The sequence below is a fragment of the Antechinus flavipes genome, chromosome 3, assembly GCF_016432865.1.
Source record: "Antechinus flavipes isolate AdamAnt ecotype Samford, QLD, Australia chromosome 3, AdamAnt_v2, whole genome shotgun sequence".
In the NCBI taxonomy this organism is placed as follows: domain Eukaryota; kingdom Metazoa; phylum Chordata; class Mammalia; order Dasyuromorphia; family Dasyuridae; genus Antechinus; species Antechinus flavipes.
Genome location: NC_067400.1, coordinates 241192717 through 241218323, shown reverse-complemented (window position 1 = coordinate 241218323; position 25607 = coordinate 241192717). Strand labels below are relative to the sequence as shown.

Genomic DNA, 25607 nt, shown 5'->3' with positions numbered 1-25607 from the left:
GACATAGAATATCAGTCTAAAAATGGTGATATTTATTGGATCTGCATCTCAAAGAGATCATAAAAGAGGGAAAAAGATCCACAGATGTTTGCAGCAAGCTTATTGTAGTGGCAAGGAAGTGGAAATTACAAAGATACCCCGCCATTGGGGAATGGCTAACTGTTATAGTATATGAATGTAATGTAATATTATTGTTCTATAACAAATGATGAGTAAGTTATATGTAAGCAATATAATTGTCATATGAGATGTGTTAGAATTAATAATAATAATAAAAAAAAAACTAACCTCCTGTGTTTCTTTAGGCTGGATTTTTATATTTATCTCTGAAGCATTGAGGAAGGACCACTTTATCAATATGTCTTCTCTTTTCTCTTTCATATGAAGTTCCAACTATTAATGGAAAAACTGATTATTAGTATTAGTATGATATAATGGTCACTTTTAACGAAAGCAGTTTTCAAATTTAGCAATTTGGTTTCTCATAATACATTATTAAATTTTCCATGAATTCATGGAATTCATTAAAGATGACTTAAATGGAATAGATACTAATTTTTTTTTACCACCCTCACCCTTCACATTCAATTTATTTCTAAATTGTGTGAACTCTATCTCTACATCTCTCATATCAGTCCTTTTTCTTTTTTTCTATCACATGGCTACCACCCTAGGTCACACCCTCATAATCATATGGGTTATATTTTAATGCAATAGCCTTATTGAATTCTAGCCAAATAAACAAGACAAGTGAAATGTTTGCTATGGGTTCCTAATAACTTTCTATCATCATAAGTCAAAGTGATTATGTAAAGAAGAGATATTTTAGTTACATTAATGTAACACAATTACCAAAGAATCATACAAAAGGGCAGGTCATTAGGAATTAAAGTCTTTTTAAAAACTAGAACCCTGTTATAAGAGAATTGAACATAGACTTACTTTTGGCATTAATACTAAATCTTTGGTGATTGCAGGTATACTAGCTATATTACATATGTTGCATATGTCCCACTAAATTCCAGTCTTGTCACAAAATTCACTGAGGCAGAAAATTCACTGATCCAAATATGATCAATTTATTAGTGATACTGGTAGTCTCTAATCAATTGACTCCAAGACCTTGCTCACAGACCAAAGATAATCAAGGAAACACCCATGAGTATTTAAGCTTCAAAAGGGGAAGAACTCCTATGATTAGTTAACAGCAATGTCTATCAATCATAAACACTTTGTCAGCAGGACTTTCAGGGATCATTAACAATAAGTCATCAATTATGGGCCATCAACTGTAGGTCATTTCATCAGTGCTTTTCATGACCCATCAAACACTAGTGTTTGGTCAAATGTTTTCTAGGAAGAAAAGAAATTGTGGCTTTGAAACAAAAGTTACTAGGGAGTAGACAACAGTGATTTGCAGGTGTGGAGAGGCAAATGAAGCTTATTTCAAATGCTTCACTTGGAGTGGGGGTTTGGAGAAAGGGGAGGAGGAGTAATGCAGTGGTAATTGCTTATAATGGATCTAATTAATAGAGTATGAATCTATCTGATAAATCAAGTACAATTAGTAGAATCATCAATACATGCTGGATTCATCAATTCTGACTCTTAACCTGACAGCATTAATTAAAATAACTAAATAAAATAACTTTTTAGTATAATATCATGACAATAGAAATTTGAAAAGATATTGAAGATATCATGGTACACTGGAATCAGAGAACTTGAAATCAAATCTAGCCATGGGTATTTACTACCTGTATGATCCTGCCAAGTCACTACCCTTTCTGCTCCTCAGTTTCTTTTCTTTTTTTTTTTTTTCCAAAATATATGCATAGTTTTCAACATTCACCCTTGCAAAACCTTGTGTTCTGTATTTTTTCTCCCTTTCTCTTACTCCCTCCCCTAAACAGCAAGTAATCCAATATATGTTAAACATGTGCAATTCTTCTATACATACTTCCACAATTATCATGCAATTATTACAATTATCGAATCACAAATCACAAATCACAATTATCAAATCAGATCAAAAAGAAAAAAAATGAGAAAGAAAACAAAATGCAAGTAAAACAACAACAAAAAAGGTGAAAATACTGTGATCCACATTCAGTTTCCACAGCCCTCTCTCTCTGAATGCAAATGGCTATCTTCATCACAAGTCTATTGGAATTGCCCTGAATCATCTTATTGTTGAAAAAGGCCACATCCATCAGAATTGATCATCACATAATCTTTTCTTTACTGGATACAACTCTTGGTTCTACTCACTTCACTTAGCATCAATTCATGTAAGCCTTTCCAAGGCTTTCTGAAATACTCCTGCTGATTGTTTCTTATAGGACAATAATATTCAATAACATTCACATACCATAACTTATTCAGCCATTCTCCATCTGATGGTCATCCACTCAATTTCTACTTCCTTGCCCTTACAAAAAGAACTGCCATAAATATTTTTGCACATGGGGGTCCTTTTCCTTTTCCTTTTATCATTTCTTTGGGAAACAGACCCAATGACACTGTTGAATCAAAGAGTATGCATAATTTGATAGCCCTTTGGGCATAGTTCCATATTGCTCTCCAAAATGGTTGAATCAATTCACAACTCTACCTATAATACATTAGTGTCCCAGGTTTCCCTACATCTCCAATATTCATCATTATCTTTTCCTGTCATCTTAGCCAATCTGAGAAGTATGTAGTAGTATCTCAGAGTAATTTGCATTTCTCTGATCAATAATAATTTAGGGCATTTTTCATATAACTAGAGATGGTTTTAATTTCTTCATCTGAAAATTGTCTGTTCATATCCTTTGACCATTTAATAATTAGAGAATGATTTATATTCTTATAAATTTGAGTCAATAAATGAGGCTTTTATCAGAACCCTTGGATCTAAAATTTCCCCCTCAGTTTATTGTTTCCCTTCTAATCTTGTCTTCAATGCTTTTGTTTGTATAAAAAAATTTTAACTTAATATAATCAAAATAATTCCATTTTGAATTTTAACATATTCTATCTAGTTTTTCTTTGGCCACAAATTCCTTCCTTCTCCACAGATCTGAAAGATAGACTATCCTTTGTTCTTCTAATTTGCTTATGTATTATTACTCTTTATAGCTAAATCATAGCTGGTTCTCGGTTTTTACAGTGATAAAATCTTTCTTTTTTTCCTCTCATGGTTTTTTCCTTTCATTCTGATTTTTCTCTTGCAGCATTATTCATCAAGAAATGTTTGAAAAATTAATACATATTTATCACCAAAAATAAATGAAACTTAAAAAAAAAAAGATACATGGGGCAGCTAGGTGATGCAGTGGATAGAGTACCAGCCTTGAAGTCAGGAGGACCTGAGCCTGGTTAACTGGTTAACACTGGTTAAGTGTCTGGCCTTAGACACTTAACACTTTCTGGCTGTGTGACCCTGGGTAAGTCACTTAACCCCAATTGCCTCAGCAAAAAAAAAAAAAAAAAAAAAAAAAAGTTAGGGTCAAAGGACAAAAGCCACGTTCAATGCAAACAGGAAGTAAACAAGCCAGAAATGCGTGAGATCTCAGTAGTTTCTATGAGCAGTGATCACTTGGTGGGCAGGAATTCTAGCCATATTGAGAGCACTTTGTTAAAAGGAGTGTCTCCTTCTCTGATTGGCTGTGTGTGTGACCTCATAGACCCTACTTAAGCTTTATGGAGGAGGAAGCCGGCCTTTTAGCCTGGGAGTAGCTGAGAAGTTGGAGGCAGGTTCTGAACACGTGGGTGTTCACCTGGGAGTCAACAAGAGGTCAGGGCAGAATGTGAATACGTGAATAAAAGACTTTAAGCTTGCACATGGCTGTTCTTGAGCACGCTACTGGTTTTTAAACTACAGTTTATGAAACTGTAGCCAGAGACCTCTGAAGAGCTCAGAACGAGGTAAGCTTGATAAAATTGATTTATACACTGCAAAAGACAGTGTAGTATCCAGAGGTTTCTCTGAGGGCCTGGGAATTAGGAGACTGACAGTGTAAAAATGCATAGTACTTGTTCATAAATAAGTGAATGCCCAAGGTCAAGCATTTTTTACAGATACATATAAAATAGAGCATGTCCTACTTAAAGTCACAATGTACTTCTACTATCTTAGGTCAACAGAAAGCTGAAATGCAGTGTCCAGTATGGAACTATTATTTGGGTATGTAATTGTAAAGTCTGGACTAGTTCTCTGGAGGACCTTGGGATTAGCCCAAGTCCTTGGTCCTGGTGGAGGAGTAAAGGAGGCAGGAGAACTGCCACGTGGCTGGTCAAAGAATCTGAAATCTGGCATCTTCTCTTGTGTCTGTGGCTGAGAGAATGTTCCCAGTTGTCCCAGCCCTTAAATACTTCAGTACCATTATATCACTACACCACACTGAGCGCCTGCAACCATTACCTCACCATAGAAAACCATTATCTCCCATTGAGTAGGTATTTAACTATAAGCATCATGCTAACCTAGATTCAAGTACACCTTTTCAGAGGCCATCTACAATAATAAAATGTCATTACCTCTGGCATTTAGGAAGAAAGGAGGAATCCCATTAATTGGAAAAACCACAAAAAACCATCCATTGGTGCTTTAACAGTTACAAATTTATATAGGATCTTAATCAACAAAGTTTCCAGGAGGAAGAGCATGCAAAAAAAATCTATGCAAATAATATTCATCCAAGTAGAGAATGTCTGTGAGGAAAATTGCTGTCAAATTTTCCCAGCAATTTGGTCACTAGTTGAAACAATAAAGAATATGTTGTGTATACACACAAATAGCAGGAAACTATGTTGCTGGACAGTGGGAAAGAAAATCTTCCTCATTTTTTTGGGGGGGGAATAACTTCTTAAAAACACTTAAGTGGCTGAGTTTACTTGGTGCAGTTAAGGATTAAACATGTCAATTTTAACATAATATTGCTGTTACATCTTGAATAAAAAGTGATGTTTTGTTAAAAAAAAAAAGATTGTTGATCTTTTCTATAGTACATTTTATATAATATATAGCACATATTAGCTAACTTGTAATGCTTTTCCTTTCATTTCAATGAAACAACTTGGGCAGGTTCCATGGCAAGCTTTCATGATATAAAAAGAAAAAACCCCCACTAACTTTTACCTGTAAATGAAATGGAGATAGCTGTACACCATATGACTGACATTTTGAAGCATCAGATGAAGCAGAAAACACATGAACTATAAATTGAATTGAATTTCCACCAACATTATAGGATACCACCTGAGAGAGAAGAGAGAAGGAAGTAAATAGTTAAAATTTTAAAATATAAAAAAACTTTATAGAGCAATAAAAATCTTGTATATATACAATTTGCATATACTTTTTTTATTTATAAGTATTCCATAGCTAGCTATGAGTTTAAATTCTCAAATTTGATTGAATATCATTGAATTTAATACTTGAGATCCTGGAAACAGTATTCTAAAAATGACCTTTAATATAGAGTATTTTTTCCCCAAAAGTTCAATATGGCAATTGTCAAATCGGTTATTATGATTCTTCTTCCTTTGGGCACACTTGCTAGCATTAAATTTTCTATACATCCCCAGTCAGTTAAGTCAACAATTCAATTAGTCGAAAATCATTTAATAAACACCTACTATGTTTTGGGAACTTATTAAGTATTAAGGATATAAAGAAAGGCAAAAAAGCAGTTCCTGCTCTCAACAAGCTCACAGTCTAATGCAAAGAAAATATAAATAATCATATACATAAGTATACAGAAAGCATTAGCATTTTCTGGGATCAGATAAAGTTTATTGCAAAAAGTATGATTTTAAGCTAGTACTTGAAAGAAGCCAGGAAAACCACAAGTCATATATGAACAAGTCAAATATGATAAAAGCATTCCAGGCATCAGGGATAGATCATTAAAATGCACAAAATTAGAATAGGAGTACTCATCTTTTGTGAGAAACAGCAAACAGGTCAACAACACTAGAGCACAGAATTGGAGATAAAAGGGAGGTGGGAATGTGTGTATGTGTGTGTAAAGTGTTAAAAAAAAAACTAGAAAGGTAATAAGTGGACAGGCTATGAAAGACATTTACGCTAAACAAAGGATGAATGGGGAAGAAGACATGGTGAGAGCTGCATTTTAGGAAGATCAATTTGATATCTAAGTAGAGGATGGAGTAGAGTAGGGAGAGACTTACTTGTGGCAGTGAAACCATTCAGAAGGTTTTACAATAGTCTAGGCATGAAATTCTGAGGGCCAGTGCACCAGGCTTATGGCAAGAGTGAGGAATCAAAAGCTAATATCATGCTTGTAAAGCTGATGGGGAAGATGGGTGTTATAAAATGACATGCCTCAAATATAGAAATCAAAGTTCAGCTGTTGTAGCTATTATCTCAGAATATAAAAAAATTTTCATATTAAATTTACACATCATCCTCGGTACATTTGGAAGGAGAAAACAAAGAAAAAATAAGAAGATTTGGGAATTAGAGGAAGAAGGTAATTACCATGATTTACAGATATAGAATATCATGCTTAAAAAAAACTTAGAAGAATCTTAAGAATTTAAAATTTAAAGTCATTGAACAGGTTATATAATGAAGGAAAAATAATTACAAAATTAATTCATTTAAGAGAGCAAAAAAATCATAAAATGTGAATCTTCTACAACTAAAATTATTAAATCAAAGTACACATGTGAACTTGTTATGGGAGCAACCTACTAGTGGCTGCTGGAGATCTAATTCTGTCCAGCAAAATAGATCTCTTCATGTGAGAGGATGATAATTATACAAGGAAACTGAGAGTTCTCTGACCTCTCTCCTATTCCCTCTTATCTCCAATTTATTTCATTCCTAATTTACAAGCAACCTCTGTGTCAGTAAAGGATGATTTGCAATTTCTTCAAATGTGTTATGATTCACAGCTGTAGGGGCTTTTGGAGAACTAATTTGCCCCTTCACACTTAGGTATTGTTCTTAACATGCACCTTAAAGGATTTGTTTATTTCTTTTTTTGTATTAGCAAGGCAATTGGGGTTAAGTGACTTGCCCAAGATAGCTAGTATCTTGAGTATAGATTAGATAGCTAGTCTGAGGCTGGACAGGTCCTATCCACTGCTCCTTCAAGCTGCCTCAAACCTTAAACGACTTGGAATTTTTTGTTATTGCTATTGATAGATTACTGAGAAATATCAATTACCCATAATGTAACTTCAACCAACAAATAATAATTTATTATTATTATTTTTAAAATATTATTATTTATTTTATTTTATTATTATTTGAGAAGAACTACACTAATACTAAGAAGATAAAGTTAACAGTGAAACAGCACCTGATCGGAGGGAATTTATATTGTCATGGGGATGAACATGTGTACATATATATAAGTATATATTTCATATACATAATTAATACAAGGTAACAGGAAGACATCTTCCTGAGTTCAAATCAGCCTCAGCCACTTACTAGTTATATATATAGTTATAAGTGACTCTGTGCAAGTCACTTAAGACTATTTGCTCTACTTGAGCTAAAGAAGGAAATGGCAAATCACTCCAATATCTTTACCAAAAAAATCCCAAATGAGATCACAGATATTTGGACACAACCAAAAACAACTGAATAACAACAAAAGGGTTCATAGGGAAGATACTCGTATCTAGGATGATCAGGAAAGGTTTCAGGTAAATTGTAATGATTGAGCTGAGACTTTTGAGGCCAGATATGAACTCATGAAGACCTAACCAGAGAAGGAAATGGCAAATCACTACAGCATCTTTGCCAAGAAAACCCCAAATATGGTCATGAAGAGTCAGACACAACTGGAAAAATGACTGAATTCCTGAGAGGTATCTTAAGTTTGGCTACATGAGTCAGTGGATAGAGCTCTAGGCCTCGAGTCAGGAAGACCTACGTTCAAAACTCACTTCAAACATTCATCGTGTGATGCTAGAAATTCTCTGCCTAATCCACTAGAGAAGGAAACGGCAAAACACTACAGTATCTTTGCCAAGAAAATCCCATATAGGATCACAAAGTGTCAGACACAATTGAATGGCTAAACACAACAGGGTAACACAGTCAGTTGTATTCTTTAGAAAAGTCACCTTGGTATTTGTGTGGGAGACAGAAGGGAGTGTGGAGAGACTTGAATCAGAGAGACACATAGAAAAGTACTGCAATAATATAATTCATAAATGAAGAGGGCTAACCCAAAGTAGTGAACATGAGAGTAAGGAAAAGGTAATATACAGATGTAAAATGCTTGACTCTGGGCATTCACTTCATTTGTGAACACCCTAGTACTCCTCTGCATTTGCATTGCCAGTCTCTCCTAAATCCCAGGCCCTTAGAGAAATCTCTTCCTGAGATCTTCAGAAATCTTTAGCTACTGTTTCCTATGAATTGCAGGTTAAGTACCGGAAGTGAGCTCAAGAACAGCCATGTACAAGCTCACAGTCTTTTATTCACATGTTCACATCCTGCCCCTGACCTCTTATTGACGCCCAGGTAAATACCAGATTAAAGAGAGATACTTCCTCCTCGTTAGAGCTTAAACAGAGGTCACACATGCAACCAATCAGAGAAGGAGACACTTTCCATTAACGAAGCAATCTCAATATGGCCCACAATGCAGTTTCTGCTTGCTCACAACAAATCACTTCCGAGGATCTCAAGCATAACAGCTTGTTTACTTCCTGGTGCACTGAATATGACCTTTCTCCTCTGACCTTTACATACATACATTAGAAATATTGTGAGAAGAGGCAGAGCTAAAATGGTAGAGGCAGCAATCTAGCCGAGATCTCCCAACATTCCCTTAGAATAAATCCTCAAATTGAATTCTGGACTATCAGAACCAACAGAAGGACAGGGTGAGACATTTTTCCAGCTCCAGACAATTCTAGAGGTTAGCAGGGGAGATCTGTGACAGTGGGATGAGGCCCAGCCTGATGGAACACTAGGTGCAGGCCGTGGCAACTACAATAATGGCAACAGCTTGAGGAGCTCTCAGCCCAAAGAAGGTAAAGGAAAGGAATTCAGGCAATTGTTCAGAAAGATATTACAGGAGAGCCTTTGCTAGCACTAAGTGAATCTTCACTGATTATATGCAGTACTGGTCACAGTTCCGTATGAGAGAGGAGCACTAAAGCTTGTTTCTACAGGAGAGCAAGGAAACGGATCACTATCCCAGGGCTCAGAGGCACGCTAGAACTTGTGGATATACAAAAGCAAGAGGCCCTTCCTTTTTGATCTGATTTTATTGTGCAGCATATTTGTGGAAATGTATAGAGAAACTGCATATATTTAACATATATTAGCTCACTTGCCAACTAGGGGAAGGGGAAAGGGAAGGGAAGGGAAAAAAAATTAGAACATAAGGTTTTATAGGGGTGAATGTCAAAAATTATCCATGTAAATATTTTGAAAATAAAAAAGCTATAATTAAAAAAAAAAAAAAAAAGCAAGGAACCTTCCTAGATAAAGACCAGAGTAAGAACAGGAGAGCAATGATCACATCTCTCTGCATTTCATACTACCTTGGAAGCACCAAAAACTTGCAGATCCCCCAAGGATTAGTTCTGAAACAATAGCACGATAAATCCTGAAATTTAGGACAGTGCCTTCCCATCCTCAGATAAACAAAGTTCAACCTTAATATACAGTTCAAACTCAAGATATGAGCTAGAAAAATGAGCAAAGGAAAAAAAGGTACTTGACTAATAAGCTAATATAGTGGCAGAAAAGATTAAAACAAACCCAGAAGACCATAATGTGAAAAAAGGTAGAAGATCACACAAAATTTAGCAGCTTCTACGGGAAAGGAGAAGAAAGCTTGGACTTTGATATTCTGAAAGACAAAGGAGGTAGTATTACAACCTGCTCAGGAAAAATGGATATAATCCATAAGAGGAAAACAATTAATGAGAGGATTTTTATGCTTTTCTGCTGAAAAGATGAGAGCTGAATAGAAAATCTGACATTCAAACACAAGACTGAAGAAAAAGCATCAAAAAGCATTAATGTGAAAGAAAAATCATAAGAAGCTCAATAAAATTAACATTCCTATATGAGAAGATGACCCTAAGAACTTTATCATTATTAGGATAGACAGAAGAAGTCTATGTAGACAGAGGGCATAAATATGATTTGATTATCTTGGTATCCAAAAAAAAAAAAAAATGAGGTGGGAAAGGATGCCCTGGAAGAGGAAGAATGGAAAAAATTATTCCACATAAAAGAAGCACACAAGGAAGACCTTTTACAGTGGAGAGGAAAATGGGAGTGAGGAGCAGATAATATTTGAACCTTACTTTCATAACAATTGGTTCAAAAAGGGAAAGACATATATATATATATATATATATACACACATTCAGTTAGATACAGAAATCTGTCTTACTCAATAGAGAAGAAGGAGAAAAAATGAAAAAAGCAAGGGGAAGGAGGGCAGATTAAGGAAGGCAGCTGTTGTTCAGTAGTTTCTCAAAAGCTTTTTCTGCATCCATTGAGATTATCATATAATTTTTGTTGGTTTTGTTATTGATATGATCTATTATGGTAAGTTTTCCTGATATTGAACCAACTCTGCATTCCTGGTATAAATCCCACTTGGTCATTAGTGAATCCGTTTGAGGTTTTTTGGCAAAGATTTTGGAGTGGTGTGCCATTTTCTTCTCTAATTCATTTCACAGATGAGGAAATTGAGGAAAACAAATTTAAGTGATTTGTCTAAGGTCAATACCTTGTAAGCTGCCCCAAGAGAGGTAGTGATTGGAAGTAAAACAGACTTTTGAGGAAGAACAGGATTTAAAAAAAGAGAAAAAAGAATAAATAGAAGAAAACAGAATGGAGTTGCAAATCACAGATGAGAGGCAGCTAACCTCTGTCTTAATTCACTGGAGAGGGGAATAGCAAATCACTCCAATATCTTTGTCAATAAAACTGCATGAATAGTATGGTCCACAGGATGACAGAGTCAGACACACTGTGAATGTGAATGGAATTAATTCACTCATAAAATAGATTCAAATAGTAGAATGGATTAGAAATCATAACCCAACTATGTTGCTTGCAAGCAATGCACTTGAAACAGAAATACACACACATACACAGAGTTAAAATAAGGGGCTAGAGCAGAACTTAATGCGCTTCAGCTGAAGTTTTTAAAAAAAACAAAAGGCTATCAATAATGATTTCGGACAAAGCAAAATAAAAAATAGACTTAAGAGATAATCAGGGAAACTACATTTTGCTAAAATGTACCATTCATAGTGAAATAATATTTTAAAAAATATATAGAGTTCCTCTAATAAAAGCCTCTTTTCAAATATTTAGGGAACTGAGTAAATTTGTAAAAATAAAAGCCATTTCCCAATTGATAAATGGTCAAAAGATACGAACAGACAGTTTCCAGAAGAAATTAAAGGTATCTAAAATGTAGATAACAAATGAAAGCAACTCCCTCCATCTTGGTGAAATGAAGACAGCTTCTTCCATCTTGTGTTAAGCATTAGCTTACCAATTAAAATACAGCTTTGCCATGTTCCTTACCCAAATCAGGTCTCTATAAGAACATGCTATATAATATCTCTTCAGGAAGACTTCAAGGTTCACTGTTTCCAGGAATTAGCTTGGTCATTCATGTGAAGATATTCTATCTAACCTATTAGCTCTCACAACATTCCCTCCTAAACTCCTTTAGCTTGAATCCTTCTCCTTCCTTTGTAGTTACAATACATATGAGTCTCATGTAACCTGACTTGGGAAGTCTCTACCCATTTGGGTGAAGTTCTATTGTTGACAAATTCAACAAACAGCAAGACAATTTTGATGATCTGGGGTCTCATTATACATGCATTGCCCATAATAGCCATATGAAGAAATGCTCTAAATCACTACTGATTAAAGAAATGCTAATTAAGACAACTCTGAGATACCATCTTGCATTTATCAGAAATGACAACTGCTATAAGGGATGTGGGCAAATAGGTACACTATTTGTTGGTAGTTGGTTCAACCCTTCTAGAGAATAATTTGGAACTATGCCAAAGGAAGATAAAACTGTATATACTTTTTGACCTAACAATATCCCTGTTAGATTCATGTCCCAAAGAGATTAAAGAAAGAGGAAAAGGACCTATATAAATATATTTATAGCAGCTTTTTTTGTGACAGCAAAACATTAGAAATCAAGGGAATGTCCATTAACTGGGAAATGGCTGAACAAGTTTCAATTCACATTTAGTATCCATAGTTCTCTCTCTGGATGCAGATGGCATTTTCCATCCCAAGTCTATTGGAATCGATCCAAGACAATTCTAAAAGAACTCAATGAAAAATGCTATCCACTTCCAGAAAAAGAACTCACAAACTCTGAGTGCAAATTGAAGCATAAATTTTTTAGTCTTTCTTTTTTAATTCCTGTTTTACATGATTTCACATGTATAATATCATAAAGCTAGCCTTTTCAGTGGATTGGGGAGGGTTTCAAGGAAGGGAGATGATTCAAAACTCAAAAATATTTCATAAATGTTTAATTAAAAGAATAAGGAAAAAAAAAAGAAACATTGTGGAAAAAGAAATAAAGACTGATTGACTATGTGGGATGAGTGGTAATAGTAAAGAATGGCAGTAAAGTGACCAAAAGATAGAGGTGTCCTCAAAAGAAACAAGTAAAAGGGTAAATTTGGAGGTTGAGATGATGTGTTCAGTTTGGGGCATGTTACATTTGAGAAGCTTATTGGTAACATTGGACTTGAACTATACTGAACTATAGTCTAACTTATGGGAGCTAATAAGAACCCAAGTGAGAGTATGTAAAGTAAAAACAGAAAAGAGCCTAAGACAGAGTTTTGGTATATTCCACAGATGATCTACTAATGGAGAATGAGAAGTAACAGTTAAATAGTTAAGTAGAAAAGAGCAGTGGTAACAAAAACCCTGAGAGTGGGATGACAATATAAAATACTCTACAATGGTTAGGAAACATAAGGATGGAGAAAAGGCCATAGATAGAGTTTGGCTCCAAAATGGAGGTGAGATATAGGACAATAGCAGAAATGACAGGATCTAGTCAAGACCAAGGTATATTTATAAATAGCAGGAAAGATTCCAATAGATAAGGAGAGATAATCAAAATTAGACTATAGGTTGGAAGAGAGAGATGATAATAAGGAAAGATTGTTGAAGCAGATGAGAAGAAATGGGATCAGGGTATATGTAGAAAGTTTGGTCTTGGTGAGGAGTGATTTCTTTCTCAGTGTTTAGAGAAAATAGGTTAATGGGAAGGGATGATGTTAATTCATTGTGAGATAAGGAAAAGGAATTTACATGTGTCATAACTGCTTCTCATCTCAATCAATGGTGTAAAGCTTCTGGAATAAGACTTGGTCAACAATATTGCTTGAGAGAGAATTAAGAAAATCAATGTATTAACTAAAGAAGAAGCTAGCCACAGTTGTCATTCTCAGGATGAACCAACCTCTCAAAGAAGAATTGAGTGTCAATTTTTGTTATACCCCTGGGAAGCTATCAGTGACTGAGAATGGATCTCAGAATCTGAAATATCAAATGGAGAGATAATTAGTTTTTAGCCTTCTCAAATACATACAGGCCAGAGTATTTTTTCTTTCACTTCTCTTCTTCCCCTGCTCTTTCTTGAACCAGTGAATTCTATCTTCAACTTTTCTCAGTCTCCATTATAAGCTCAAAAATAATCAAATTTATATTCTGGAGTAGCCCAAAGTTTGAATTATAATAACTCTAAAAGAGGAATTTCCAATCTGGGATCCATGAACTTGTTTTTAAAATTCCTTGTTTTGGTGACTATATTTCAATATAATTAATTTCCATTATAATCTAATGAACTTAAAAATTATTCTGAGACGGTGTCTGCAGGCTTCACCAGACTGCCAGAGATTCATGACCCAGAAAAGGTTCAGAACTTCTGCTCTTCAGAAATTTACTTTTAGAAAAGTTTCAACATTTCTTCATAGAAATATAATGATTCAAGTTTTCATGAAGACCTCTCTGAGAAAAAAATTTATATGTTATCTATTTCTTCATAATGTTATAGCTTCATAATTTTTATATAAGGTTTCAAAAATTACTGTAATATAAGAAATGTAGTTCATCTTTTAAAAAAATAAAAGAACCATAGCTCTAAAATTCTGTAATATTTACTAACACATGATGATAAATGTTGGAAGGAATATGGAAAAACTGGGACACTGATGCATTGATTTTGGTAGAGTTGTGAACTGATTCAGCCATGTCAGAAAGCAAGCTGGAACTATGCCAAAAGGACTATAAAACGCGAAAACCCTTTATAATCCAGCAGTATCACTACTGGTTCTGTATCTCAAAGAGATCATAAAAGAGAAAAAAGGAACCATATATGCAAAAATGTTTGTAGCAATTTTTCTGGTGGCAAGGAACTGGAAATTAAATGGTTGCCCATCAATTGAGGAATAGATAACTAAGTTATGGTATATGAATGCAATGGAATATTTAATTCTATAAGAAATAGTGAATAGGCTGATTTCAGAAAAGCCTGCAAAAACACGAATTGATGTTGAATGAAGTGAGCAAAACTAGGAAAACATTGTACACAATAACAGCAAGATTATGTGACGATCAATTGTAACAGACTTAGCTCTTCTCAGAGACACAGTTATCCAAGACAATTCCAATGGACCTGGAATAGAAAAATGCTGTTTCTATCCAGAGAGAGAACTATGGAGACTGTGGATTGAAGCATAGTATTTTCACTTTTGCTTACTTGCTTGATTTTTCTTTCTTATGTTTTTCCCCTTTTATTCTGATACTTCTTTCACAACATAATTACTATGAAAATATGTTTAAAATAATTATACATGGAAAACATATCAGATTGCTTACTGTCTTGGACGGGGGGAATTAAGGAAGAAGGGAGAAAAAAAAATGGGACTTGAAATCTTATAAAAACGAGTGTTGAAAATTACCTTTACATGTAATTGGAAAAGTAAAATACTATTGAGGGTAAAAAAAAAAGTATATATATATATATATATATATATATATATACACATGAAGGAACTACCCTATAGTGAGACTCAACTATTGATGGCAATATATATTATAACAACTAGAATGGTGAAATCTCCACATTATTCAGAAAATTTCTTGATGTAAGCAAAATTGTAGTATTTGGGGTTTTTTTGTTGTTGCTGTTTTGTTTTTGCCAGTAATGGTAAATCAAAAATAATTTCGAAGTCCAGCTTTAAATTCATTGCCCTCAGACACAAGACTTTAAAACTTACCTTCTGTACAGACTTGCCAACATTCACAATAGGCTGAACTACTAGCTCTAAGGGATTTTGAACTTGGTCCTCTTCAAATGTAAGAAATAGTGGTCCCTGAGAAAGGAAAAAGAGGAAATATGGTAATAAATTATGATATTGCATTTTTTAAAAGAAAATATACATGTTACATCTTTTAATAAGATTTATTTATATAATAAACATTTCCCATTCCATCTTGCTATATTACAATTCAATATAAAAGAACAGAAACATGTTTTTGGCTAAAGTCCCTACATTACTGTAATTTCAATATATAGACCAGGAAAATCCCCAGATATCAAATAATTAAGCATACTAACAAACCTAAAACCTAATATGGGAAAACTCATGTGATAAAAACATAACAAGTCACCAAATTCTTTTGTCTATCTCACTTGCCTCACAAATCCACATCCTACATCCCTCAAAAGACCCTTTAGATGGGTACTAATAGGCACTTCCTTATTCTTCTCCAAAAGGGAGGACTGGAAATAGGGAGGAAGGGAGAGAAGTAACTTCATAAGCAAGAAGTCCTCTGTGACATTCTTGCTTTCATAGCAAGGTCCACTTTCTCCTACCTTTAAATCTAGGATATCTCTAACTTAAAGTTGTATTATTAATAATGACAATTATTATCAGTAATGCTTTGTAGAAAGATATATTTATCAAAATTGGACATGAGGGAATTATAGAAAGATAGAGGAGTGATAGATATGAAATGAAAAAAGTTCTCAAATGCAGTAAATTCAGTAAGGACAAGAAAAGAACGATTTAAAAATCCATCAAAAGGTAAATGAAGAAAAAAAATAGCTAAAGACCAACTTACCAGCCTGATATTTTATCAGAAAATATAGAGGAGTTAGCAATTATAATAATATGCTAAAAAGAAATTTTTTAACCATTTTTATTTTTATTTTTCAACATGAAGTCCTAATCAAATTCTACTCACTATGACTTCCCATTACCTACTATGAATGTTGATCCTTCTTTTAAGTGGATTCACTTAGAAGAAAATTCCTACATACACTAAATATTTGAAGCAGCCTTTTTTGTGGTAGTAAAAAACTGTAAACAAAGAAGGAACTGTTAGACTGAGGTAGATGAATGTAAAGGAATATTACTTTGTTGTAAGAAATGATCAATCTGAAAAAACAGAGAAGTATGGAAAGACTTAGATGATATTGTAATCCTTGGCTTCAAAGACATGGACCTTTTCCTCATTGTAGACATCTAATCTCTTAACTTCAATTCTCTCCCAAACTATTTACCTTGCACTTGTCACCTTCTTTATCAATTCAGTATTTTAATCTCCAGGGCAGCTCTTTCAAACCTTTTCATCTCCCTTCTCTCACTCTCTCAAATGAGAAGTCTACTCCATATTTTCAAAAAAAAATTTTCCTCCCAAAATTAGAGACTTTCACCATGAGCTCCCTCTTTTTGCTGTTTGTTCATTTCCTATCTCTCAGATGCCTTCTGTTACCATCTTCTCCTTCATCCTTGTGTCATCCCAAGAAGTGTCTTTACTTTTTACCAACACTAACCCCTTTTACCTATATACATGATCCTATTCCACCTACTTCATTGCTCATTTTTAATTTCCCCACTCCTCTACTAACTTCTCTATTGTTTATTATGTACCCATTTCCTCCCCCCACCCCTGAAAAATCACTCCATCCTTGCTAATTACCATTCTATAACCTTTGTACCCCATTCTGGTTAAAACTCTATGAAAAGGTCATCTACAATAAGTGTCATTACTTTCTGTCATTTCTTTCACTCTCTTCTTCACTCCTAAAAATTCAACTTCTGATCGCATCATTTCATGAAAACTGCTTTTTCCAAAGGTACCAATGATCTCTTAACTGACAAATCCAATGGCCTCTTCTCAATTCTCATTCTCTTCAACTTCTCTGTAGCCACTGACTACTGATTATCTTCATCTCCTTGATATTCTGTTTTCTCTAGGTTTTTGAGGCACCACTGTCTCCTGGTTCTCCTCTTGTCTGTATAAATGCTACTTTTTTCTGTGCTAGATCCTTATTGGGATCACGTTCTTTAACTATAGGTATTCCACAGAGTTCTAACTTTCTTCTCTTTTCCTGCTACAGTACTTCACTTGGTGATTTCATCAGTTCCCATGGAATTTAAGTTATATCTCTATGCTAACCATTCTCAAATATCCCTATTTTGCCCCAAACTCTCTGCTGACTTTCAGTGTCCTATCTCCAATTGCCTTTCAGATGTCTTAAACTGAATGTAGATAGCTTGCCAGGAAGATGCCTAAAAGTGAACTCACTATTTTTCCTTCTAAATTCTTCCCCTCCTTTTTTATTCCCTATTACTGCCAAAGGCAACTCTATTCTCCCAGTCCCTTAGACTGAAAAACCTAAGTATCATCCTTGATTCCTTACTATTCCTTACCTCTCATATCCAATCTGTTGCCAAGGCTCATTGATTTCATCTTTGCAACATCTTTTACAGATGCCCCTTTTCTCCTCTGACACTACCAATACGTTGGTGCAGGCTCACATCACCTACTGCAATAGGTGGGGCTCTGCTTGCCTCTAGTCTTTTTCCACTCCAATCCATCCTTCATTCAGCCAGTGATTTTCCTAAAGTGCAGGTCCGATCATATCACCCCCTTGCTACTGTTTAGTGTTCAAAGCCTTTCATAACCTAGCCCCTTTTCTACTTTTCCAGTCATCTTATACCTTACTCCCTGACATACATTTTTTTATCCAGTGACATGTCTTCTGGATGTTCCACAAATCCTTATTGGCTTAAGATGTTTTCTCCAGCTATCCTCCTTACATGGAAGGCTCCCCCTACTCATCTCTGCCTTCTTCTAGTTTCCTTTAAATCCCAACTAAAATATCATCTTTTACAGGAAGCCTTTTCCAACCCCTTCTTTAATTATTTCCTATTTATCCCGTTGAGGTGTATGGTATGTTCAGGGAGGACTAGCATGTCTGGTGTGAAGGCATGCTAAGACTTTTTAAGGGCTGCTCATCATTTAAGATCTTACAAACTTGTAGCCACTCTTTCCCCATTAATGAATAGTGGTCAGGAATTTAGTTTGATCCTAAAAACTATTTCTCCTAGTTTGGTGTCCATTTATCACCCGAGTCTCATCTGTATCTCTAAGTTATAGTGTGTTCAGTAGCCATACCCCAGGAAAACTGTATGGGTAGATGGGCTAAAGCAAGATAAAAATAATCAGCAAGCCTCAAACATATCATTAAATTGTGAGGAGGTTTCTCCTACAAGCATGTGAAGACTTCCCATAGCAGAATGGGAGGATTAGAACAATTTGTTCCAATGGCCATGGAGGCAGTTGAAGCAGACACTGTGGAGTACTTAGAGCTTAGTAAGATTTTAAAGAGGTCAAGTTTATCCACTGCAAGCTAGACCATTACCAGTCATCTTGATTTTTGTCATGCCACTGGACTTCAATAACTGGAAGAACCAGTAAAGCTGAGAACTTTTCAGTATTCTCTCTCACTTAAATCCAATCCACAACAAGTCAAGACATCACCTGTGATGTCATTAGTCCTCTTCAAAAACAAAAGATAAACAAAATATATCCTGCACATAGCTTATTTATATATATTTGCTTGCTTGTCTCCTCTTTGGGGCAGGGACTGTCTTTCTATCGCTCTCTTTTTAATAATAGCTTTTTATTTTTCAAAATACATGCAAAAATAATTTTCAACATTCATCCTTGCAAAGTCTTGTGTTTCAAATTTTTCTCCTTCTCTTCCTCCCAGCCCCACCCGAGTCAATAAGTAATCCAATGTTGTGTGTAATTCTCCTACTTATCTCCATTATCATGCTGCACAAGAAAGAAAACAAAAAGCAAGCAAACAGCAACAAAAAAAGGTGAAAATTATATGTTGTAACCCACATTCAGTCCCCCCAAGTCCTCTCCCTGGATGCAGATGGCTCTCTCCATCACAAATCTATTGGAATTGTCCTGAATCACCTCATTAAAAAGAGCTAGTTCCAACTCCGTTGATTATCACATAATCTTGTTGCCACTGTATATACGATATTCTCTTGGTTCTATTCACTTTTTATCTCTTTTTGTGTCTTCAGTACTTTAGAATAGTGCCTGGCACACAGTAGGCACTTAATATATGTTCATTAGCTGATTGACTGGGAAATCAACAATCCCAATCTGTAGGGAATGGGCACATCTGGCAAGAATGAAATGAAAGTTATAGATTTCTTCTGGCTTCTAGATTTGAAAAAGAAGATGGGTAATATCAATTTCTTTTCACATCGCTGAAGAAAGAGAAAGACTCAAGACTTGGCCAACATGTAGAAAAATTGACTATCTCTATCATGTCTCTACAGCTTGATAAACCAGGGATTTTAGGAAATTTTCCCTAGGTTGAGGTTTGAAATTCATTCTCTTGGTTGAGCTGAAATATTTCATTTCCCAATGAGAAAGGTCCTTCATTCTATCTATTAACTGAGATTTTTCTCACACATACACTTTTTATGATTTCTTCGCTATTGATATAAATAATATACATGTGTGTGTATGTGTTTCTTTGTTATTTGATATGTGTGTTCCTTGTGGCCTTGGTTATAAACATGTGGCCATTATTTCCCCATTAATGAATAGTGATCAGGAATTTAGCTTGATCTTAAAAACTACTTCCTCTAGATGATTAATATTTAAAGGATTATATAGACATAATTCTAGCCCATTACTCTGCCTTTCAGAGAAGAAAAGAGTAAACAGCCTCAAGCCCCAACTTCTTACTTCCCTTCTTGATAAGAATCAAAGTCTCCCTTGGAAAAGAGATGCTAGAGATCTCTATTCTTGTCTCTCTCTAAGAGCAACCTTCAGAGAGAACCACATGAATATATAGAGGACATATGGGTGAAATAAAACAAACCCACCCTGTTACAATCTAATGTGGAGTAAAGTTGTATCAATAATTTACATGACAACAAAAAAAAATTGAAAATCAATGAAAAAAAAAAAAAACAAAGGAAAATGTCAAAAAAAATTCCTACCCAACCTCTTTGCAAAGATAGGAGCTCTATATTTTCAGACTTTTAAAAAATGCACTGTTTTGTTTTTATTTTTTCCTTTTCTCTATTCCTTTTAAAATTTACATAAAATAGGCCTTTGGAAGGGAAGGAAGAGAGGGAACAGAAGAGAAAGATACCAGGAAAAATTCTGGTGAAATTTTTTTAAAAAGACAAAAAAAATTATTTAAAAAATAAAAGAGCATTATTTTAGGGAAATTTTTTATATTTATTTTTCTAGTTACCTATAATAACAATTTTTTTACATTCTTTTTTTAAATTTCGAGTTTCAAATTCTCTCCTCACTTTCACCTTTCCTCCCTTCCTGAGAAGGCAAGCAATTTCATATAGATTATACATGTGCAGACATTTTCATATTAATCATATTGCAACAGAAAATGTAGACAAAAAAACAAGAAAAATGTAGTATAAAAAAAACCCAAAAATATGCTTCAAATTGTATTCAGATTTCATCAGTTTTTTCTCTAGTGGTAGAAAGAATTTTTTATTTAGGTATTTTGGAATTGTCTCAGATCATTGTATTGAGCAGAATGGCAAAGTCATTTACGGTTGATCAGTTGCTGTTACTGTGCACAATGTTCTCTGGTTCTGCTGGCTTCAATTTGCATATGTTAATATATCTTGCCAGCTTTTTCTGAAAGCATTCTGATTTTCATTTATTAAAGCACAACAGTATTTCATCTCATGATCATATGATCATGATCACTCAACTTGCTCAGTCATTCCCTAATTGATGTGCATCCTCTCATTTTCCAATTCCTTACCACCACAAAAAGAACTATTATAAATATTTTTGTGCAAGTAAATACTTTTCAACTATTTTTAAATCTCTTTGGTATACAGACCTAGCAATGGTATTACTGGATCCAAGGTTATGCATAGTTTTATAGCCTTTGGGTATAGTGCCAAATTACTCTCCAGAATGGTTGGATAGGTTCACAATTTCATCAACAATGCATTAAATGTCCCAACTTTTCCACATCTCCTCCAATATTTCTCATTTTCCTTTTCTGTCATATTAACTAAACTGATAAATATGAGGTACTACCTCAGAGTTGTTTTAAAATGCATTTCTCTAATCAATAATGATTTAGAGCATTTTTTCATATGACTGTAGCTTTGATTTCTTCTGAAAACTGCCCATTGATTATTTATCAATTGAGAAATGACTCATATCCTTAAAGATTTAACTCAGTTCTCCATATGTTTGAGAAATGAGGTCTTTATTAGAGAAAATTTAAAAAAAAATTTCCCAGTTTTCTGTTTTCCTTCTAATCTTGGCTGCACTGATTTTGTTTGTGTGAAAGCATTTTAATTTAATACAATAAAAATTAACATTTTACATCTAGTAATGCTCTTTTATCTTTTGTTTGGTCACAAATTCTTCCCTTATCCATAGATCTGACAGGTAAATTATTCTATAATTTGCATATGCTATCACCCTTTATGTCTAAATCCTGTACCCATTTTGACCTCATTTCAGAATACAATGTGAGATGGTCAATGTTTAACTTTTGCCAACTCCTTTTCCAATAATTTGTGTCAAATATTGAGTTCTTGTCCCCAAAGCTTAGATATTTACACTTATCAAAGATTAGATTATCATGGTTATTTACCACTGTATATTACGTATCTGATTTATTTTGTTGCCCTGAGTGGTAATAGGATGGAAGCAAGTGAATATTCTGCATTAAAGAGAATAAACAACAGGAGAGTAGATCCAAACAGCTTATTTTACCATCATGCAAGTGTTGGGAGTGAATGGAGGATACAATGGAGGGTACAAAAATAGGAAATCCCTGATCAGTAATCCTTCATGTTTTAAAGAGTTATTTAAATATTAGTCTCCCAATTGATTATAACCATACTGATAAGTTAAATTACTGAATTCTTTTCTAACTCTGTTAATATGGACCACTATTTTTTTATGCTGAGCACTCCTTTTTGTGGGTCACATAAATTACCTGAACTATATAAGATTCATATTTGTATATTGAATACCTTTGACACTTTCTCCCTTAGTAGCAATCTGAAACTAGGAGGAAACCTGAAACTTACAAACCTCATTTACTATAAATAGCATCCCATAATTACATTTTTAAAATGAATTAATGAGTGTGAGAAAAGGGAGCCGCCCTTCTTGAGAAAAGTAGTTCACTCTAACATTGAATTGAGTCTATAAACTACATAGTCTAGGCATAGGACAGTGAAGGATGAATGCTCCTAAGAATGGCCTCCCAAAGTGATTACCTTACAGTAAACAACTTTCATTTGATCTAATAAATGCTCCAATCCTCTAAAAAAATACATTCCATCCACAAAAAAAAAACTTTTCTTACTGATTTTTTTCAAAAAAGCGGGCTTTTCTCTTTACTGTTATTTTATTGTTTTATATTTAAACCACCTGTATCTCATAATGAAAACTGAAAACAATAAAAAACAATATAAAAGCCAGAATATTTTTTGTAAATCAAACCACCCACCAATGTTTACTATTTGGCAAGTGGCCATGTTCAGAATTCTAAAGAATATATTAAAAACTACAAAAATATTATTAATCTTATTTTGCTGTTGCATGTCCCACCTAAAACAAACAAGGGAAGAACACAATTCATTTTTGAAGTATTGGAATAATGGTTTCAAACACACATATATACACATACATGTAATAGAGAAATCTATTGTGATGCAATTCCTGGCTTCCAGGATTAAGGTGTGTTTTGGTAAAACAAGCCAGAAAAGGAGTGTCATTAATATAAGAGATGTTTTGTAAACCAGAAAACTAGGTCAAGAGACTCATAAAACATATAAGACCAAGCAGTGAACTAATCAAAAGGAGAGCTTAGAACTGTTTTCTATTGGATGTAGGAAACAAGATGTTAATTTAAAGATACCACAATATGGTCTTTAACATACAATGAAAAGTATATTTGTAAAAAGAGTTTAAACAAAAATAATGAAAATAAAAACATTTTGCCATGGAAATTGAAATTTGAAAGGCTATATTTTCTCATTACTGAGAAAAAAAAATAGTGCAAATCTAATGCAGTTCTTTCCTCTTTTCAATTTACCTTACAAATCTGCAAAGTTAAACATGAGTACAGCTTGCCTATAGAATTCATTCTACATTTATATAGATATCAGATTAATCTGCATTATAGAGATGGAGAGGAGACATTGAAAACATGAAGAAGGAGAGAGTTCTTTAGGGAAAGGTTTTATGTTACTAGTGGTTAGCATTTTACATGTATCTGTTTGTTTTTTAATTTAAAGAGCATTTCAATATGAATCAAACTCCTTTGTCTTGCAAAATTTTCTTTTGCACCAGCTGATATCTTTTCAAGTCTACTTACCCATGATTCTCACAAACATGACTCACACACTCTTTATGATACAACCATTCTGACTTGATCATAATGATTCACACCTTCCCATTTCCTATCTCTGTGTCTTTTGCAATACCAAACATCTAGGATGCTTCTCTTATTTTCTACCTCCTGGAATCCATGAGAGGCAGCTAGATGCTAGAGAGTTTACAGTGTTTGAATTCTGCTTCAGACATATGGTATTACAGATTAATCTGTCTACTTCAATATTCTAATTGTAAAATGGAGATGATGATAATATCACCTACCTCTTAGAGTTAACGTGGAAATGAAATAAAATAAAGTACTTTGTAAACCTTAAGAAAAAAATAAAAATAAAGAACATTTCAATATACACAGGAGAACATCAAAACATGAATTTTCATTTCACAGGGCTTGCTTTTTTTTTTTTTAAGAATATAACAAATTCCACACATTAATTTCAAAGTAGTCCTAAATGATTATGATTCTGTCGGTTATTTTTTGTGAATTTCTTTTAAAAGTGATTCATAGAGAGACAACTATGCCAAAAGAGGAAGAAGCAGATGGGTTATGCTCTCCCTAACAATTACTACAATAATGACTTAGAATGAGACACCAAGTAATGATTAGAAAATCCATGAAAAAAATCACAGTGAGTCATGTTTCCGACTCAAGTCAGCAAAAGAAGACAGAAAGAAATCTTCAGGTATTGAGGACAGGATTTAGCCAGCAGCAGTCAGCCTGTTCCCCTCCCAGAGTCATTCTTTCATTCATATATTTATTTGGATTGGAGTTGGCGGGGAGGACTAAGTGAAAGAAGAGATTCTTGGCCTCGATTGCTACTGCTTAGCCTTAATCACAGAATGGGTGAAATCTCAACCAAACTGAGACCTGTTGGAGATTGTAGCTTAAAAAGGCCAAAGTCTCCCACTGCATCCAGGGCCATCTCCAGTTGTCCTGATCTATATCTGGCCACTGGACCCAGATGACTCTGGAAGGGAAAGTGAGGCAGGTGACTTTGCACAGTCTCCCACACTTAAATCCAATTTACTTGTATGTCACAGCATCAGCTCCCTGATGTCATACTCTTCTTGGGAAAGGCAGGACAAGCAACAACAACCAAACAGAGACAACCTATAATTAAGTTATTCAAATCTGAACTGGGTACAATGTCTCTGACCAGAAAAGAAACAACCAGATTTCAAACAATACCAGAATGTGTTAGGTACAGTGAAATCTTTCACCTGAGCTGCTGCAGAGACCCATGAAGAACACAATGCTTCATAAACAAAGAAAGCAGAAATCCAAAGCAGAAACAAACATAATGAAGGACTAGATTCTTTCTTAGATAATGTCATCTCAAGTCTTTCCAAAATAGGAATTATGTACAAGAAATAAAAACAATTTCAACTATCCCCATAATCTACAATACCAAGAGCCATAAGGAAATAAAAACTTGAAGTAATATCAAAGAAAGCTGACCCCAAACTTCTAATCTATTCACTCAGAACTCTCTATCCCACTAGCCATTAATATTGGGGAAGAGGCTGCAAGCCAGCCTATGGAATTGCAAAAGAATTTTCTGTGCACTCTCCTCACCTCAGCTGGTACCCCGAGAAAACAAAAAGGCAGAAGATTATTTTGTCAATATTCTGTGCTCCAACAATCCTCAGAGGATGGAAAAATAAAGGAATTGGGGGCTAGATACTAGAGACAGAGACAAAGTGTGTGTATATGTGCAGTGTGTGTGTGTTATGTACCAGGCCTGTCTGAAGCAAAGAGGACTGGGGTAAGTTCTTCCCCCCCAGAAATCACTTGAGCTAACTGTGTAATCACTTTGAACTAACTGTTTGTCCTTTGTTCTTGAAGAGGAACTTGACATGG

General features: G+C 34.4%; 1 protein-coding gene across 1 annotated transcript in view; it reads right to left on the bottom strand.

Annotated features, from left to right (window-relative positions):
* Nucleotides 1-25607, bottom strand: part of C2CD2 (C2 calcium dependent domain containing 2) — a 115996-nt gene that overhangs the window by 72153 nt on the left and 18236 nt on the right. The window contains exons 3-5 of the mRNA XM_051984765.1: nt 15292-15387; nt 5126-5245; nt 289-393 (exon numbers count right to left, since the gene is read on the bottom strand). Of these exons, the coding sequence (XP_051840725.1) occupies nt 289-393; nt 5126-5245; nt 15292-15387 (321 nt within the window). The remainder of the gene's footprint in view (nt 1-288; nt 394-5125; nt 5246-15291; nt 15388-25607) is intronic.